The sequence below is a fragment of the Anomaloglossus baeobatrachus genome, chromosome 7, assembly GCF_048569485.1.
Source record: "Anomaloglossus baeobatrachus isolate aAnoBae1 chromosome 7, aAnoBae1.hap1, whole genome shotgun sequence".
Taxonomy (NCBI): Eukaryota; Metazoa; Chordata; class Amphibia; order Anura; family Aromobatidae; genus Anomaloglossus; species Anomaloglossus baeobatrachus.
Window position 1 is genome coordinate 45,520,120 of NC_134359.1, and position 18,983 is coordinate 45,539,102.

General features: G+C 40.6%; 1 protein-coding gene across 1 annotated transcript in view; it reads right to left on the reverse strand.

Annotated features, from left to right (window-relative positions):
- Positions 1–18,983, reverse strand: part of DPP4 (dipeptidyl peptidase 4) — a 119,796-nt gene that overhangs the window by 73,581 nt on the left and 27,232 nt on the right. Inside the window, exons 3-5 of the mRNA XM_075318835.1 lie at positions 3,734–3,829; positions 1,572–1,666; positions 1,418–1,492 (exon numbers count right to left, since the gene is read on the reverse strand). Coding sequence (XP_075174950.1) covers positions 1,418–1,492; positions 1,572–1,666; positions 3,734–3,829 — 266 coding nt within the window. The remainder of the gene's footprint in view (positions 1–1,417; positions 1,493–1,571; positions 1,667–3,733; positions 3,830–18,983) is intronic.

The following is an 18,983-nucleotide window of genomic DNA, read 5'->3' on the forward strand; positions in this document are numbered from 1 at the left end:
ATACTCGAATAAGATAACGGTCATCCTGGTCAGTGGAGAGTCGCTTTCGCCCTCTGCCGGTCTGTAGCTTTGTTGTCCCCGATATTTGCTGATTGACCTTGTTGTAATGGACTGTTGTCTTAGAAATTTAAAGGATGGAGGCAACATGACACTCACTGTATCCCTCTGCTAGTAAAACCAGAATTAAGCCCTTCTTTTCCTCACTCAATACTTTTCTTTTAAACTCCTCTGGAATGGTTAAATGTTATGATCTGGTAACCGTGGACAATCATGGAAAATCCCATTAATAAGAAAAAACAAAACAACAAGAGTAGTTGGATACTGAGCTGACCGCAATCCCCAATCTATCAGACAACACTAAAAGTAGCAGTGAGATGTTCCTAACACACCTAGATACCTTGTCACTGCCTGAGAAACTTGTTACACCTCAAAGATAGAAATGAGGAATCCTAACTTGCCTCAGAGCAGTCCACAAAAGAAATAGCAAGCCCCCAACATGCAACAATGGTGATGTAAGAAAACATGATACACAGATAGAAAATATAGATCAGCAAAGCTGAGGACCGATTTACTAGATACAACAGGACAGGAGAGATAACTGATTGTGGCCAGAAAAAAAACCTGCAAAAATACCAAACTCCTGATAATAAAAAATACTGAGACCACACAGACTCTCTCTCCCACTATATCAGGTACTCTTGTGATAAACACTTTAAATAGAACTGCAGATATAATGGGAAGAAACAATATGACAGACCAAATAATATTCTAAAGTGCAAATAATCCAAACATAAACAGAGAGCAAGCTCCCTTTCTTGCTGGCGGGACTGCCCTACTCACAAAAGCAGAAAGACAGATCATCACATACAAGAAACCAAACACAGAACCAAATGGAATATGCAGAAACACTCTTAAGTGCAAATCCAGCAATTAAGCACAGAAACAGTAAACTTATCTGGAGTAGATTCAGGCACCAAATAAATGGGAAAAACAGAAGGGAAAACTCCCAGTCATCTTCAGAAGCAGGCAGGAACATTTATCACCGGCGACCGCCAGGCACAAAATGCTCTCCTAAATAAACTAGGCTGATCTGCAATAGGATTTCCCGGATTCCCAATTAATTCCATCACCTGTCTGAATCACAGATTCAAACTCAGCTTCATTACCATTCCTGGCCACCAGAGGGAGTGCCACACCAGCACCCTCTCGGATGACATTCACAACAGTTAAAAGTTATTTTTTTATTCCTATTACCTTTGGGATATTACTAGAACTAAATACTAAAATATTAGACACAAATATGTATTGCTCTCTGGATTTAATTAATAAAAGATAATATAGAAAACAAAACACAAAAATGCTAAGTTATAATAATAATGGTCCATAAAAATGCAAAAGTAATGGGTGATTGTGTTACCTTCTCATAGTTGTACTGCAGCAGCGCATATTGCCTGTCTTCTGACAGCTCGTAGAAAGATTCATTGTTTCTATCCTGGAGATACAGAAATATAATAATCAGCCGCACATATGACAAGTTTTATACACATGGAGCAGATTACAGTGTGACATACTATTGTGGTGTTTGACAGGAGTATTTCTGTCTGTTCTTTTTCCACGTTGTATACAATCACATTATAGTCTCGAGTTCGATGGAGATATTCAGTGTCTGAAAGGAAGCAGAGATAATAACAGCTTATATGAAAGGATGAATTCTCTTTTTACATTTTAAATCGAGTCATACCTGATACAGCAGGCCTCATGTAGGAATGATTTAATAGGTGTCGGTGTAAATTGGACTGGAACCAGATTATATCAGAAATTTTGCACGCACCCATAGACTTGAATGGGTGTGCAGCATCCGTTGTGCCCTGCTAAGCGCAGCATGCTACCCCATAGTATTACATTGGAGCGAGTGCTATCCGACAAAACACCGGATAGCACTCGGCAGTGTTATACGCTTGGGTGAGCGAGCCCTTAAAGAACAAAAAGGATCATTTTGAAATTGGACATACCAGATCCTTATATCCTTCAACATCATCTCTTAGGGGGCTTTCATTTACATCAGACTGTCAGCTGAACCAGGGCCGGACATATCATTGGTGCAACTTGCCCACAAGGTTGGGGGCCCCTTTCTACCTCCAAAGCAGGTGCAATTGTGAATTTTCCCGGGTTAAACGGCCCAGATACTGTATTTATACAGGGACCTTTTTCTGTCTGTGTCCACCAGTGAGCTGTACCCATTGATATTGGTGACTTCAGGTGACATTTTTCCAATGTGTATGGGAACCTTTATATTAAAAGAAGTTGTGTCCCAGTTTATAGACAGAGGACTTAGACTGGGTAAATTGGGATTATTCTAAGCTAAACTAAAGTGTTCATAGCATGTAAGTTATGGGTATGACCTTTGAGAGGTCTTGTGGCCAGGATTAATTCTGGAAATGTGTAGAAGTGGCCTTCAAGCAAAGGCACCAGTGGATTTCTAAAAAAAACGGCAAGGTAGATGGAGCAGGCTGAGGCAGGAAAAGCCTCCTTTAGACTAATAATGAAACAGAAAGATTAGGCAAGAGCCATTAGCCATCTTGAAAACAACCAACCATCAAGCAGGGGCATATCAAGGGGTCTAGAGGAGCATTTGCCCAGGTCACAGAGGGCAGGAGGCATCTTTGGGCCCTGTGATGTGGTGGTCCGAGGTGTCTCCCCGGCTGCTCAATTTTGCTGCTCCCTGGACTGGGATTTAGCCATTCTCTGAGCTGGCTTTCAAGCTGACAGTCATCTCAAAGAAAGTCCAACATGCTGGCTCCCAGTGATTAATCACACTCACACCTTTAAGACGTGAGTACAATTGAAGCCCTGATTACTGGCACTCCGGATCAGGGTGATGTCAGCAGCATGATCAGGTCATCTGATCATGCTGCTGCCATTTCTCGTCGGTGCCGCAGACGCACAGACAGCGTTGGTTATAAGTGCTCCAGTGGAGCTGTAGACACCCAAAATTATTTGTAATTGGGAGTATTTATTTGAGTACACAGTATGGAGGGCAAGGAAGGGGATAGGTTCAGGCCATATGGGTAGTGAGTGGGGATGGGTACGAAGGTATCGGGAATGAAAGGGAGATGGGTGTGGAATCAGTATGGGAGGGTGTATGAGGAAACAGTATGGGGAGCAAGGGGAGAATGTATGTAGAAATAGTATGGGGAGTGAGGGAGGTGTATTAGGACACAGTATGACGAGTAAGAGGGAAATGTATGCAGACACAGAATTGGGAGCGAAGGGGGGAGAAATTTGATTTCAAAGTGTGGAAAGGAAGGAAGGGGATGGGTGCAAGCCGTATGGGTAGCGAGGGGGGATGGGTGCAGACACAGTATGGGGAATGAAGGGGGCATGTATGCAGACATAGTATGGGGAACGAGAGTAGTAAGTATGAGGAAACAGTATGAGGAGCAAGGGGGTGTATGAGGAATCAGTATAAGGTGTGAGAGGGGAATGTATGCGGACACAGTATGAGGAGTGAGGGGGAATGTATGAGGAAACAGAATGAGGGGGGATGGGTGCATACGCAGTATGGGAAGCAAGTGGTATTGGATGTGTGCAGACACAGTATGAAAAGTGAGGTGGGCTTGTATGAGGAAACAGTTTGAGGGGGGATGTATGGGTACACTGTAAATTGAGAGTGACTGATCAGTTCAGCAGGAGAAAGAAGTGACATACCATCATGGAACAGTAAAATATTTACCTGAAATCCACTGCAGTCCATAGGATCTATACCTTAATCGATCACCAAAATAGTCATCCAATGTGTATGTTGGTCGAGAGTCTGACACTTCCTTTTCTGGAGACAGAACAAAAAAAATCAGCTGAATTTTATATTCCAGACCATTTATTGAACAATTAACAACATTCTTATTCATTTATTTTTGCTAATTGAGAATGAAGACGTAACTTACTATGACTTTATGTGAATAATGTGTTTTTGCTGCACTGAATCATACACAGCACAAAAGAATTACAATTAAATGTCAGTAGATATGACGTTATATTACATTGTTTCTTTCCTACAGGATATCATTCAGGTATCGGCCTGTATTTTCATGATTTATTGTAAACCATCACATCATGATTTTACTGAAAATATTAAATATTGTTTTTTCTTGCTGCAGACACTAGATGGCATTCTGCTGACAGAACACAACGACATCTGGCAAGAAATGAGTTTTTACATTGTTACATACTGTAGGGTGACAAAAAACCTAGGTCCATCAAGTTCCACCTTTCTCCACCAATTAGACATTTTTTGTCACTAAATTATCTTTAGCCCACAGTGTTTGTACTGAGGAAATCATCCAGCCCTTTTTAAAAAGCTATTATGATATGTAAATTGTGCAGCAAGTACAAAGAAAGAAAGCGTCCCAGTTTGACATGAGTTAATCCGAACCGTCGAATTTACAATCACAAAATTTTGCACAGACGCCTCATGTGACTCAGAGACTGTCATAGACTATGTTTTGAGGAGAAAATGTAACCCCGCACTTTACAGTTACTCTCCAACAAACCTGCCTCCATTATTGTCAATGTAGCTGGAAGCCGCAGGTTATTAATAGCAGCTGTGATTGGTTGCTATAGGAAAGAAAAACATTCATACTATGACAAGCTTATGTGTGAGGTAATATGATATCAGTGGAGAGATGGATAGAGAGAGACAGAGACAGACAGACAAAGAGACAGAGGCAGACAGAGAGACCGAAAGAGAAACAGACAAAGAAACAGACAGAGAGACAGACGGGGCAAGAGACAGATGGGGAAAGAGACAGACGGGGAAAGAGGCAGATGGGGAAAGAGACAGACGGGGAAAGAGACAGATGATGAAAGAGACAGAGACAGGCAGACAGGGAAAGAGACAGACAGAGAGACAGGGAAAGATAGACAGGGAAAAAGACAGGGAAAGAGACAGATGAGGAAAGAGACAGACCTGGAAAGAGACAGATGAGGAAAGAGAGACAAGGAAAGAGTTACAGAGATAGAGACAGACAGAGACAGGCAGACAGGGAAAGAGACAGGCAGCAAAAGAAACAGACAGAGACAGACGGGGAAATAAACAGACGTGGAAAGAGACAGACCTGGGAAAGAGACAGACCTGGAAGACAGGGAAAGACAGACAGGGAAAGAGACGGGGAAAAAGACAAATGGGCAAAGAGATAGACAGGCAAAGAGACAGACGGGGAAAGAGACAGACATGGAAAGAGACAGACCTGGGAAAGAGACAGACCTGGGAAAGAGACAGAACTGGGAAAGAGACAGACCTGGAAAGAGACAGACCTGGAAGACAGGGAAAGACAGACAGGGAAAGAGATGGGGAAAAAGACAAATGGGCAAAGAGATAGACAGGCAAAGAGACAGACGGGGAAAGAGACAGACAGAGAAAGGCAGACAGGGAAAGAGACAGACAGAGAGACAGGGAAAGACAGACAGGGAAAGAGACAGGGAAAAATGCGGGGAAAGAGACAGACAGGGATAGAGACAGATGGGGAAAGAGATAGAGAGAGACAAACAGACAGAGATAGAGAGAGACAGACACACAGACAGACACAGAGATAGAGAGAGACAGAGAGACTGACACAGAGACAGACAGAGAGATAGACACAGAGACATATACACAGATTCCACACAGAGACAGGCAGGAAAAGAGACAGACAGACAGAAACTGGGGGAGAGACAGAGACAGTTACTATCCCGGGCAACGCTGGATACTACAGCTAGTATATACAGTACATATATATATATATATATATATATATATATATATTACTGAAGGTATCTCAAGCTCTTATTATCAAACGCTCAGTAAAACATGAACCACACGGGTAGAACTACGGTCATTGTAAAGAGCAAACCCGCAAACATCTCCATCGGCGGAAAAATAAAAAAGTTGTGGTTCGCGAAAAATTGCAATGCAAGAGAGATTTTTTATTTTATTTATTTTTACAAATGTCTGATTTATTTTTACACTACTTTATGCAAAAGAATTACACTAACACTTGGTATTGCCATATTTGTATTCATCCCAAAAATCATGTTTTTCGGTCATTTGTACCCTACAATGAATACCGTAAAAACAAAAAAACATTGGTAGAATTCCATTTTTTTTACGTTTTCATCAAACTTGGATTTTTATCCCCTGTTTTTCAGTACATTGTATAGTAAAATTGTATCATTCAAATCTACAACTCGTCCCACACAAAAAAGCCTCAAAATAGTTATGTCAATGGAAAAATAAAAAAGTTATGACAGAAGGAGAAATACAAACATAAAAGCAAAAATTAGATATAAAGGATTATAAATTATGCCATTTAATTGGTATAGCAGGCAACGCTAATAAATGTGAAAAAACCTTAGAGATCTTACATTATATACTACATCAAAAACATCCCCACAATGTCCTCTGAGAAATGTATCTCATCATATTTTTTATAGTATTTTACATTAATCAAAGAGAAAAAAAAAAGTAATAACCACCAACAAAACACAAAACTGAGACTTTAAAAGCAATTAATTTAGAGTAGAATATTCTGTTTATTCGTGGCATCATCGGGGGTACACAACTCGTGTTGTATAAGCTGTCAGTGCCTTTGGATACAATCCAACTTTTTGAAAAAGTTAGAAAGTTGGAAAGTTGTTAATAATACCATATGCTTCTTAGCTGTTCTCCAACTCACATGCCCGTTAAAAACAGATGAATGTCCCTCTGTTCTGCAAGTCCATATATTTTTCTAAGATGCTATGAGATCATGTGCAAGTGTGACACATGACACCTGCTCGGAGGAGAAGCTACATGCGAACAAGATTAAGTAAAACGAAATTATATTGATCAACTTTGCTGATTATTAATGGGTTGTACAGGTTTAGAAAAATTATATTGATATATCTTTATAGATATATAGATATATATAGATAGATATATACTGTGTATATATATATATATATATATATTTATTTATTTAGAATTTTTTTATTCCGTGTTTTTGAAAACATAAATATTTTTTTCCTAATATTATCTGACCTCTTTAAATCCATAGTTTAAAAAGTCAATAAATAATACAAATACAAATTATTATTAATCTAATATATAAAGCTGAGTGTATGTGTGTGTGTGTGTGTGTGTGTGTGTGTGTGTGTGTGTGTGTGTTTGTGTGAATATGTATGTCCGCTAAAGGAATCCGCACCGTCGCATTTACAATCACGAAATTTTGCACAGACACCCCATGTGACTCAAGGAACCTCATTGACTATGTTTGAAGTGGGAAATTTAACCCCGTGCTTTACAGTTATTCGCCAAAAAATCTGCTTACATTAAAGTCAATGGATCTGGGAGCTACAGGTCATTAATAGGAGCTGTGATTGGTTGCTATAAGCAACAAAGGACATTCTTAGTATAAGAAGCTTATGTGTGAGGTAATATGATGTCTGGGGAGAGATGGATAGAGAGACAAAGAGAGACAGAGAGAGACAGAGAGAAAGAAACAGAGACAGAGAGAGACAGACAGAGACAGACAGAGAGACAGACAGAGAGAGACAGAGAGATAGAACAAGATAGAGAAAGAAACAGAGACAGACAGAGAGATAGAGGCAGACAGAGAGAGAGAGGGAGTGACAGACAGAGCCAGACAGAGAGAGAAACAGAGAGACAGAGAGATAGAGGCAGGCAGGGGGAGACAGACAGAGAGACAGACAGAGAGACAGACAGAGAGACAGACAGAGAGACAGACAGAGAGAGACAGAGAGATAGAACAAGATAGAGAAAGAAACAGAGACAGACAGAGAGATAGAGGCAGACAGAGAGAGAGAGGGAGTGACAGACAGAGCCAGACAGAGAGAGAAACAGAGAGACAGAGAGATAGAGGCAGGCAGGGGGAGACAGACAGAGAAACAGACAGAGAAAGACAGAGAGAGACAGAGAAAAAGAGACAGAGAGAAACAGAGACAGACAAAGACAGAGAAAGAGAGAGACAGACCAAGACAGAGAGAGAAACAGAAAAACAGACAGAGAGAGAGAGAGAGACAAACATAAAAAGAGGGAGACAGACAGAGGGAGAGAGAGAGAGTGGAAGAGAGACAGAGAAACTTAATTACTATCCCGGGCAACGCCGGTACTACAGCTAGTTATAATAACATTGAATAAAACACCAACAGTAAAAAAGTACCATGCATACATAGAGGATGTCACGGTCGTCTCTTTGCTATATGAGACTAGTGACAGATTTAGGACTTGAGAGTCATTTTCCATTCTTGACTCTCAAGACTCTCAAAATGTGTTTTCCTTTCTTTTGGCAGTTGTAGGGTTAATGTCAGTATTCCCTGACAGCAGGCTACTTACCAGCTCAGGTGTTTTCGGTTTGGGACCACTTAGTCTCTTTATATACCCTCTGCTACCAGCATTTGGATTCTTGGCCTCTAGGTGGAAGGAGCTGCTGATACCCTCTGTGTAAGTTGCTGTGGTCGCTGCAGTCTTGGTGCTGACTGCAACAGTCTGTTGTTATGTTCCCCCCTGTCTGTCTTCCTTCCCTGGTGTGTTGTTTTAATGCAGCAGTGGGGCTAGCATCCTGCCCACTCCCTAGCCAGGGAATTTTGGAGGGTCTTTTCAGGGCTTCAGGTTCCTGTTTGGCAACATGTGAGGAAGTGCAGGTAACAGTGGCAGGTAAGTCGAGAAGGTGTCCATCTTCCCTCTCACTAGTCCTAGGGCCCTCCATTGTTATAATGTCCCCAGTGTACCCCTTGTTTGTAGTGGTGTACTCCCTGTTGTTGTGTGTTTTGGCTCACACTGGACTCTCCCCCAGTCCACACTGTGACAGAGAGGTCCGAAAACAATAATCAATATCCAATGTTGTTTCACATTATTTTTTGTGGAACAGAAGGAAATGAGAAAAAGGATTTTTGCACAAGACAAGCCACCTGGAGAAGGAGATGAACCCAGTCTGAGCTTGGACTCTACACAATGTACTAAATAATAATAACATAGTCTGCCTTAAAGCACCATTCCATCGTATTTTTTATTGCATAGCTAAAGTGGTGCTTTAAAACCAAGTCCCCTGCCCCCCTGTCTTATATTCACCTTCATCTTCTATTGCCGTCACTCGAGTCGGCCTCCTGTGATTTGTGACCTACCAACAGTTCTGTGTTTTATGGAGAGCGTCGGAGTTCACAACTCAATACAAGTCTTTGAGAGCCTCGTTCTGGCCTCATTCTGGCTCTCATAGACTTGTATTGGGTACTTGTGACTTAACTTCTGACTTCTGATCAACCAGAAGTTACAGTCACAATATGGCGCTAAGGGACCGCAATGGCCTTGGTAAAAGGTAAAGCCGTCAGAAGGTGAGTAGAATATTGGGGGCAGGAAGCTTAGATTTAAACCACTATTCCAGCACTGAAAAAAACCCCACTGGATTGGTGCCTTTAATGGTAAGAATAACATTTATTAACTGCAACTTAAAATAAAATACCCCCAAAATTGTTACACTGACACTCCAGCCCTTAGGTTGTGAAAAAGAACAATAACAACAAGGATATGAACAACTAAAGAACAAGAAGACAAAGAACAAGAACATGAACAACTAAAGAACAAGAATGTCACGATGAATAGGGAGAGCAGGGGATTAGGGCTCCTAGATTGGCCCTCAAGCTAGGGGGGCCCTGGCTATTCTTTATCTCAGAGTTACCTCTGAAGGTGAGGATGTCTGAGCCACCAATCTGACCCTGCTCCTGACCAGCCCTGATCTTACACCCCTCCCTCCCTACCCTGGAGGAGGGTCAGGACAGGAGTGTGATAAAACCAACAGAGATAGATAAAAAGGGGAAGCCAAAACTCTATCTCACATCACGCTCACACAAAGGTATAAGACATTAAGAGGTAAAAAGGAAAATAAGAGAAGGGAGGAAGTAAGATGAGGAGAAGATTCCACAACTACTCAAAGCACCGTGGAATATAATCAAAGCACCATGGAATAATCACTAATCACCAGCAGGATTGGAACACAAAAGCACACAGACCAACACATCAATGCTATAGTTGGCATGAGAAGACAGATTCCACCATCTTAAAAAGGCAGGGAGTAAATGGGATAGGTTTCCAACAACATGTGATCACAGAGGTAATCAGTAGGCTAGCAGAGTTTAACCATTAAAGATCACACAGCTGGTCAATGCCCGAGCCAGCCTGTGTAACTCTGAAACACCAGAGAAACCATAGTGTGCTGTGTCAGAATCTGTAGTGTGAACAGCGTCTGATGCCGTCATGACTCCTTCAAGTTTTGAGCAAAACTCTGTGTGACAAAGAACGATAAGAACATGAATAACTAAACAAAAAGAACATGAACAACAAGAATATGAAAAACAACAAATAATGTGCATTATTTTAGTAAATTTGACACCACATTTTGTCGTCAGGGGAAAAACGCACAACAGAAAAGTAACTTAAAAATTACTCATGATATATTCCGTCCAATACGTGTTTAAATTTTAACAAAACCACCCTGTACTCAGTTTGAGATGTTACATGTATCAAATCTAAGATGACCAGATTCCCATGGGTTTTTTTAATCTTCGTGTACTGGTCGTCTGAATTCCTACTGCATTCCAAGTTGTGGATTTCCGGCAATAAAAACCAAACCCATCATAATGAAACAAGACAGTGATATATGATTTTACATGTTCTTTGATATACGGTGCCCCAAATGCATTGTAAGATTTAAGCAAGGTCTACCTGAATTTTAGAGACTGATGTCGTGATACTGATACTCCAAATGCCCTTACCCGTAATGACCCCTATGCAAACTAGATGGCATCTATAAACAGAGGCGCTTTTTAAAGAAAAAATAAATTCTAAGACAATAGAGATTCGAAAGTCAAATCACATAATATGAATAAAAATTGGATAAAATGTCAAATGGGGAATATTAAAGATACAATTAACTAAATATATATAAAATTAAAAAAAAGTATAAGAAAACAATCTTATTGCCTTATTGCTAATAAAGTACTTTTTGCCGCGTCCTGGAGCTCAAACCTGTCTCTTATTACAATGACTCATTATTTCCAAATTCAGATATTAAGAAAATATTCAAACATCTGTTAGAAAATATGAAAATGTCCTAGGTCAGTATAATAGAATATGCTAATATTTTCTTTTAAAAAACTAAATGTGGATGATTTTGTAATCATGGCAGAGAAGGTGGCGTTAGCTGGCATTGCTCATAACGCGGAGGAAAATAAGCGGTTAGTATTTTCTTAAAACAAAAATGAATAATTAGTTTTCAGAATGTAAAAGTAGAGGCAAGTTCCAGATGACTATTAGTGCCAATTAAAGGGAAAAAAAGTATTTTTAGCCTCAGAAAGTATATAACTTCACCCAATAAAAATGTACTGGCATTCAAAACATTTGGGAACAAGGCTTAGGGGCTTCCATGATACTAATGTTTGGGAAAATAAAAAATGAGGAAAAACTTTTTCAAAAGCAAATAAAGTCTTAAAGGGAACCTGTCAGGTCCTGTGTACACCCATAACTCTGAGCAGTTCTGTTTACACTATACATTGAGAGAAAGCTGCTAATCAGTGCTGAGGGCGGGTTTAGAATGAATCAGAAGCACAAGGCAGCTAGCACAGTAGTGATAATCTCCTGCTGATAAAACACTTATTTATTGAATTAACACACAGCTTAGTAAATAAAATATAAATGTCATCAGGCTCTCAGCCCCAACATCATGCTGCTCTTAGATTACATAACAAAAGCCTGCTTGCAGACTCCCTTTAGAATTGTGTTATTCCAGTTATCTCCAGCCAAAATAAAATGAAAACTATAGACAAGTGGTAAAAGTAAAAAAATAATAAAATAAAATGTATATATATATATATATATATATATATATATATATATATATATTACAGTACAAACCAAAAGTTTGGACACACCTTCTCATCTCTAGAACAACTGTTAAAAGGAGACTTTGTGCAGCAGGCCTTCATGGTAAAGTAGCTGATAGGAAACCACTGCTAGGGACAGGCAACAAGCAGAAGAGACTTGTTTGGGCTAAAGAACACAAGGAATGGACATTAGACCAGTGGAAATCTGTGCTTTGGTCTGATGAGTCCAATTTTGAGATCTTTGGATCCAACCACCGTGTCTTTGTGCGACGCAGAAAAGGTGAACGGATGGACTCTACATGGCTGGTTCCCACCGTGAAGCATGGAGGAGGAGGTGTGATGGTGTGGGGGTGCTTTGCTGGTGACACTGTTGGGGATTTATTCAAAATTGAAGGCATACAGAACCAGCATGCCTACCACAGCATCTTGCAGCGGCATGCTATTCCATCCGGTATGCGTTTAGTTGGACCATCATTTATTTTTCAACAGGACAATGACCCCAAACACACCTCCAGGCTGTGTAAGGGCTATTTGACAACGAAGGAGAGTTATGGACTGCTACGCCAGATGACCTGGTCTCCACAGTCACCAGACCTGAACCCAATCAAGATGGCTTGGGGTGAGCTGGACCGCAGAGTGAAGGCAAAAGGGCCAAAAATTGCTAAGCATCTCTGGGAACTCCTTCAAGACTGTTGGAAAACCATTTCCGGTGACTACCTCTTGAAGCTCATCAAGAGAATGCCAAGAGTGTGCAAAGCAGTAATCAAAGCAAAAGGCGGCTACTTTGAAGAACCAAGAATATAAGACATATTTTCAGTTGTTTCACAGTTTTTTGTTAAGTATTTCATTCCACATGTGTTAATTCATAGTTTTGATACCTTCAATGTGAATCTACAATTTTCAAGAGTCATGAAAATAAAAAAAACTCTTTGAATGAGAAGGTGTATTCAAACCTTTTTTTCTGTACTATATGTATATATATATATATATATATATATATATATATATATATGTATATATATACAGTCATATGAAAAAGTTTGGGCACCCCTATTAATGTTAACCTTTTTTCTTTATAACAATTCGGGTTTTTGCAACAGCTATTTCAGTTTCATATATCTAATAACTGATGGACTGAGTAATATTTCTGGATTGAAATGAGGTTTATTGTACTAACAGAAAATGTGCAATCCGCATTTAAACAAAATTTGACCGGTGCAAAAGTATGGGCACCCTTATCAATTTCTTGATTTGAACACTCATAACTACTTTTTACTGACTTACTAAAGCACTAAATTGGTTTTCCGTTATTAGATATATGAAACTGAAATAGCTGTTGCAAAAACCCAGATAGTTATAAAGAAAAAAGGTTAACATTAACAGGGGTGCCCAAACTTTTCATATGACTGTATGTATATATATATATATATATATATATTTTATATATATATATATAAAATTATATATAATTATTTGTATTATTTTTATATTGTTCTTCTTATATTATTATTATTAGTAGTATTAGTAGTAGCATTAATATTATAATTATTATTAATAATAATACTAACAATAATAATAAGTTATTATTTATATTATTTATTTTTATTGTTATTTTATTTTATCATTATTTTCTTAATAATAATAATAATAATAATAAAAAATAAGTTATTATTTTGTATTATTTATTTGTATTATTTGTATTGTTATTTTGTTTTCTATTAATATTATATTTATTACTATCATTTTATATATATATATATATATATATATATATATATATATATATATCACATATTATATGTATATAAAATTATATATTATATTATTTTATTATATATTATTATACACACAACACAAAAAGGCGTTGAAAAATCTTACACTGCCTTCCCAAATTTTTTTTCTGTCTCATGGATGCATTTTACTTATAATAATGTATCTATATCACAGAATCCATGTTAGATCAAATGAATAGTTGCACTTCGCCAGCTTTTGCCTTCCTAACCTCGTCCCTATCTGCTCTCATTTCTACACTAATAATTGTTGGTAACCGTATGCTTTGCTCTTACTTAAATCCTATTCAGATTTGTATTGGAGCCAAGAACAAACGTTGAGAAACACTGACCTAGAAGCCTCCTTGGTTATTAGGACAGCTCACTGATATCAATGAGAAATTTGTAATGCCTCATTTCTCCTGCGGAAGTGCTGTAAATAAAACAAATGCTTACTGCTAAGCTTCCTAGTCATTTTATCAGCAGGGAGCCTTCCAACACATAAGTATTGTTCAAAACAGCCTTATTAAGCTATAAATTCTTAATTCTTAGCCTGACATTTGGACAAATACCATTTTTAACTAGATCTTGTGCTCGGTGTTGTTTATTCACACATTCTGAGATTATTTATTTCTCAATATATTTAATATGTAAATGATTTAATAGTTAATATGAAGGAGAGATGGCCTTGGAATGATTTTCTAGGTATTTAACCAACTTTGCCTCCCATCCCTTACCTATCGCTGTGCCAAAAATAGTAAAATATGTGTGAAAAATATGCTGTACTAAATACTGATTAGGATGCCAGGAGGATATAATAATAAGCGTCACAGTAGAACATTTGACTCTGACCTTCTTATGTTCTGTTATCGAGGCATCACTTTACTGTGTGAGAGGCTTCCTGCGTCCAGGCATCTGCTGGGGATGATCTGATCTCTTGCAAATAATATTGCAAGATGATCTCATTGAGATGTTTGACACTTTTCATTTTGCATCTTCTTATTTTCTTAATTCATAAATACGTGAAAAGGCTAAATTATAAAAATATATACAGAGAGAGAGCGAGAGAGGGAGCATTTGTCACGTCCCAACCAGAGTCCACTCCTGCAACTTCTGCTTTGATCACCAGGTGGCGCTGTGTTCCCGCTGTGGATAGTGCTGGTGATAGGAGAGGAGTCGGTGCCAGTGGCTCTGGTGGGCGCAGGCTCCGCTCATTCACTAAGCTGGGTTTCCTTGGGACCTGCAGTACCACTGAGTGACTGTAGGTAGCGTGTGTCTTCCAGCTGAAGTTACCACCATTCAGCTACAGCCAAAGGGAAAGCACCACACCCTTCTAATTTGCCCTCCAGCCTGCTGCTTACTGCCAGAGATAGTTCTGAATTCCTGGTTCCTGCTCTGTTCTGTATAGTGATCCCTGTATTTTGACCTCGTCCTGTTCTCTGATTACTCTCCTGCCTGCTGTTTTTGTAACTCGCTACTTGATGTGGATTTGACCTCTGCCTGGTTTCCTGATTATGTCCTTGGCTGCCTGATTTTGTCCCTGTTCTGCATTTCCTGGCTTGACCCTCCTGGCTCTCATGGGAATGCAGCCTTCCACAGGTTGTAATCGCCAGGGCTCCATGTAATTCCAAATCCCTGTATAGGGGTTAAAGGGTTTCAGGGTTCTTGGGGTCCTGCTTTGTGAGCAGATTTCCTCTAGCCTGTCCATTACAGCCAGTTTGAGTCTGTGGTTCTAGGCAGGCGTTACAGCATGGATGAAAGGCTCACCATTAGAGGTGAAGAAATCAATTTGAAGCAAATTGAATTGACTACAAATGTTTTGCGATTTGGTTCATTCAAACCACCAAAATGATGGACAGCTTCCAATTTAGTGTCTTCTTTTTAGGGGTTAAAAGAAAATATCATTTATCTAGCCCCCTCACCTGTCCCACCACCGCAGCTCCATGCTTAGTCTTCCGTTAGTTTCCTCCCTGTGGTTTCGATCTTCCTCTCTTCAATCTTCTCGAAAGCTCTGACTACGCCTCATGTCATATAATCACATTGGGTGACGGATGTCATTTTATCACATGAGGCTTAGTCAACACTAGAGGAGTCAATGACTGAAGAGAAGCCCGATCCGCAGATAGGGAGTTAGTGGAGGACTGAGTGTAGTAAGGGAGCTGCGCCCCACTGTGTACTTATACCATGTTTTATAGACTGTTGAAAATTATAAGATGTATATGTTTGTATCAACAACTGCCATCTAGTGGCAAGTCTATCTCAGATAAGATGTTAGATAAGATAGAGTTAAGGTAGTAGAAGGGAGGAGTGGCGGGAACAGGAGGGAAGGCTCAAGAGGGGACCAGTTGAGAATAGAGTTCAAGTGTGAGTAGACATGGTCTCGGTGCTAGGGCCAGTTAGGGAACCCTGAGGTAACCTCGGGAGGTCTGGAGCCTACGGCTCACCCCGACGGGCTTAGAGAGTTGTCCGGACAGAGAGCCAACGGGTCCCAGAATTGGACGAAGGGGAACAGAGGGAAGGGGGAAGGAGACAAAGACCCCGAAGCATGAGGACAAAATCCAAGATAGAAGGGGGAATAGGTCATGGAGCAGTACCGCACACAATCAGGAAGGAAAGGAAGGCTATTTCTGTCATAATGATCTGAAGAATAAAAATGAGCTATTCTGTTTAGCTAAGTGAACTCTGAGTTACTGACTGTCCATGAATGCAACTGTCAGCATAGTGATGGACAACAACCTGAAGAAACCAACAAGTGTCATGCACCCCACCCAAAGTTACATCCACACACAGAGTCTGCTTGGCGAAGAAGTGTGGTGCCCGTGCAGCCCGAGGATGGCGCCTTCCCTCACGAGCATGGAGCTGTGGTGACAGAACATGTAAGGGGCAAGGTGGGTGTATATATATATATATATATATATATATATATATATATATATACAGACAGTATATATATATCAATTATTTTTTTTTTCAACTGTTACCAGAAATCAGGGCTCATTTGTTTGGCACAAAAGAAATTCAATGCAAATTAAATTTCCTGGCCGAATTCTAGCAAGTTTGCCAAATCTGAATTTTACCAAATTTGCTCTCTACTCACAGTGTTTCCCACTATAGGTGATTCTGCATGGATAGCGTATTGGCAAAACAAACACAGGCGTTGACTTAAAATGAAGGGACATGCCATGCTAAAAAAAAGGGAATGGTAAATGGCATTTCTAAAAATGTAGCAATTCTGTAGCAATTTTCATTAGAACTAATAAGAATGATGGCTCTCTTGTGCCAACGTTTGGGGGTAGCTACCCTATAAGTCTACTTTTCTACAAAAGGAAAATATCTCCTGCAGATAACTATTTCTTGACCCTAGTGAGTGCAAGGTAGTGTAGCATGGTTGGGGGTGAGGTACTACCTCCTACATCCTGTCATGCTACATCAAGCCATGGGTCTTGGCTAGGTGTGTGTCTTTTTCGTGTCACCTTGGTGCTTTTCTCCATTAAGTCACTGAACAGTTCCTTCCGAGTGCCTCCCCCACACTTGTATCCCACTACAGCTCCATTAACACTTCCAATTAATCTCGTCTTGCCGTGAGGCCTCCATTACAGAGGTTATGTTGATACGACTTGCCACCATTGCAAAGTTCATTCTCCAAGGGCCCCCATCTCCATGCTCCCTCAATACCTCGTAGAGTAATTTATGTCCCATCATGACGACCATTATTTACCTGTGTTCACAATTAGGATACCTCTCATTCTGTAGTATAAGGGGTGCTTCACACATAGCGAGATCGCTACCGAAATCGCTGCTACGTCACGGTTTTGGTGACGCAACAGTGACCTCATTAGCGATCTCGCTGTGTGTGACACTGAGCAGCGATCTGGCCCCTGCTGTGAGATCGCTGCTCGTTACACACAGCCCTGGTTCGTTTTCTTCAAAGGCGCTCTCCCGCTGTGACGCACACTTCGCTGTGTGTGACAGCGAGAGAGCGACGAAATGAAGTGAGCAGAGAGCAGGAGCCGGCATCTGGCAGCTGCGGTAAGCTGTAACCAGGGTAAACATCGGGTAACCAAGGTGGTTACCCGATATTTACCTTCGTTACCAGCCTCCGCCGCTCTCGCTGCCAGTGCTGCCGGCTCCTGCTCTCTGCACATGTAGCTGCAGTACATCGGGTAATTAACCCGATGTGTACTGTAGCTAGGAGAACGGTGAGCCAGCGCTAAGCAGTGTGCGTGGCTCCCTGCGCTCTGCACATGTAGCGACGTTATGATCGCTGCTGCGTCGCTGTGTTTGACAGCTAAGCAGCAATTATAACAGCGACATACAAGGTCGCTGTTGCGTCACAGAAAATGGTGACGTAACAGCGACGTCGTTGTGGCTGTCACTATGTGTGAACCCAGCCTAAGGTAACTCACATCCCTCTGATAAAGGTTCTTTGCTTTGTCTGTCTATCTCCACACAAATCTCTAGGTTCCCCAGGACCTCTCTATATATTCTTTTATTCGGCCTCCCTGGCCTGATTTCAATAAATCTGTATTTTCTTGTTCAACAAATGCTGTAAGTCTTGTTCGTGGTCTTCTCTAGTTTCTCGGCTTTTCAATCATACTATCTGTAGTAGTCTCTCCTCACAACACACCTCAAACTCAGCAGTTGGATAATATTCTGAGTTTAGGTCCATTAACCACAAACTGTAACATCTAGCTGACTATGCAAATTCAGAAAGGAAGAGGACTTGAACTCTACTGCCACCCATTGGAAGTAGCAATCCTAAAAGTCAATATCAACTCTTTAACAAGCCTTGTCTTTTAACTCAGGATAAAAACCAGAATCTCAATTTGCAGACACGTCTTTCGGAATATTGCTCATCATCAGTGCATAGAATGAGATCTAATTTCGCTAGGTGAGAGGCTAAGCCTGTGATCTAAAGCGGGCTTTACACACAGCGACATCCCTAGCGATGTCGCTGCCGATCGCACCCACCCCCATCGGTTGTGAGTCACGGGCAAATCACTGCCCGTGGCGCACAATATCATTAGGCCCCGTCACACGGACTTACCTTCCCTGCAATGTCGCTGTGGCCGGAGAACTGCCTCCTTTCTAAGGGGGTGGTTCGTACGGCGTCACAGCGATGTCATACGACAGGCGGCCAATAGACGCGGAAAGGCGGAGAGCAGCCAAAGGAAAGACATGCCCACCTCGTTACCGGAGGACGCAGGTAAGCTGTTGTTCGTCGTTCCCAGGGTGTCACACATAGCGATGTGTGCTGCCTCAGGAACAACGAACAACCTGCGTGCAAAAGCAGAAACAATAATCTGG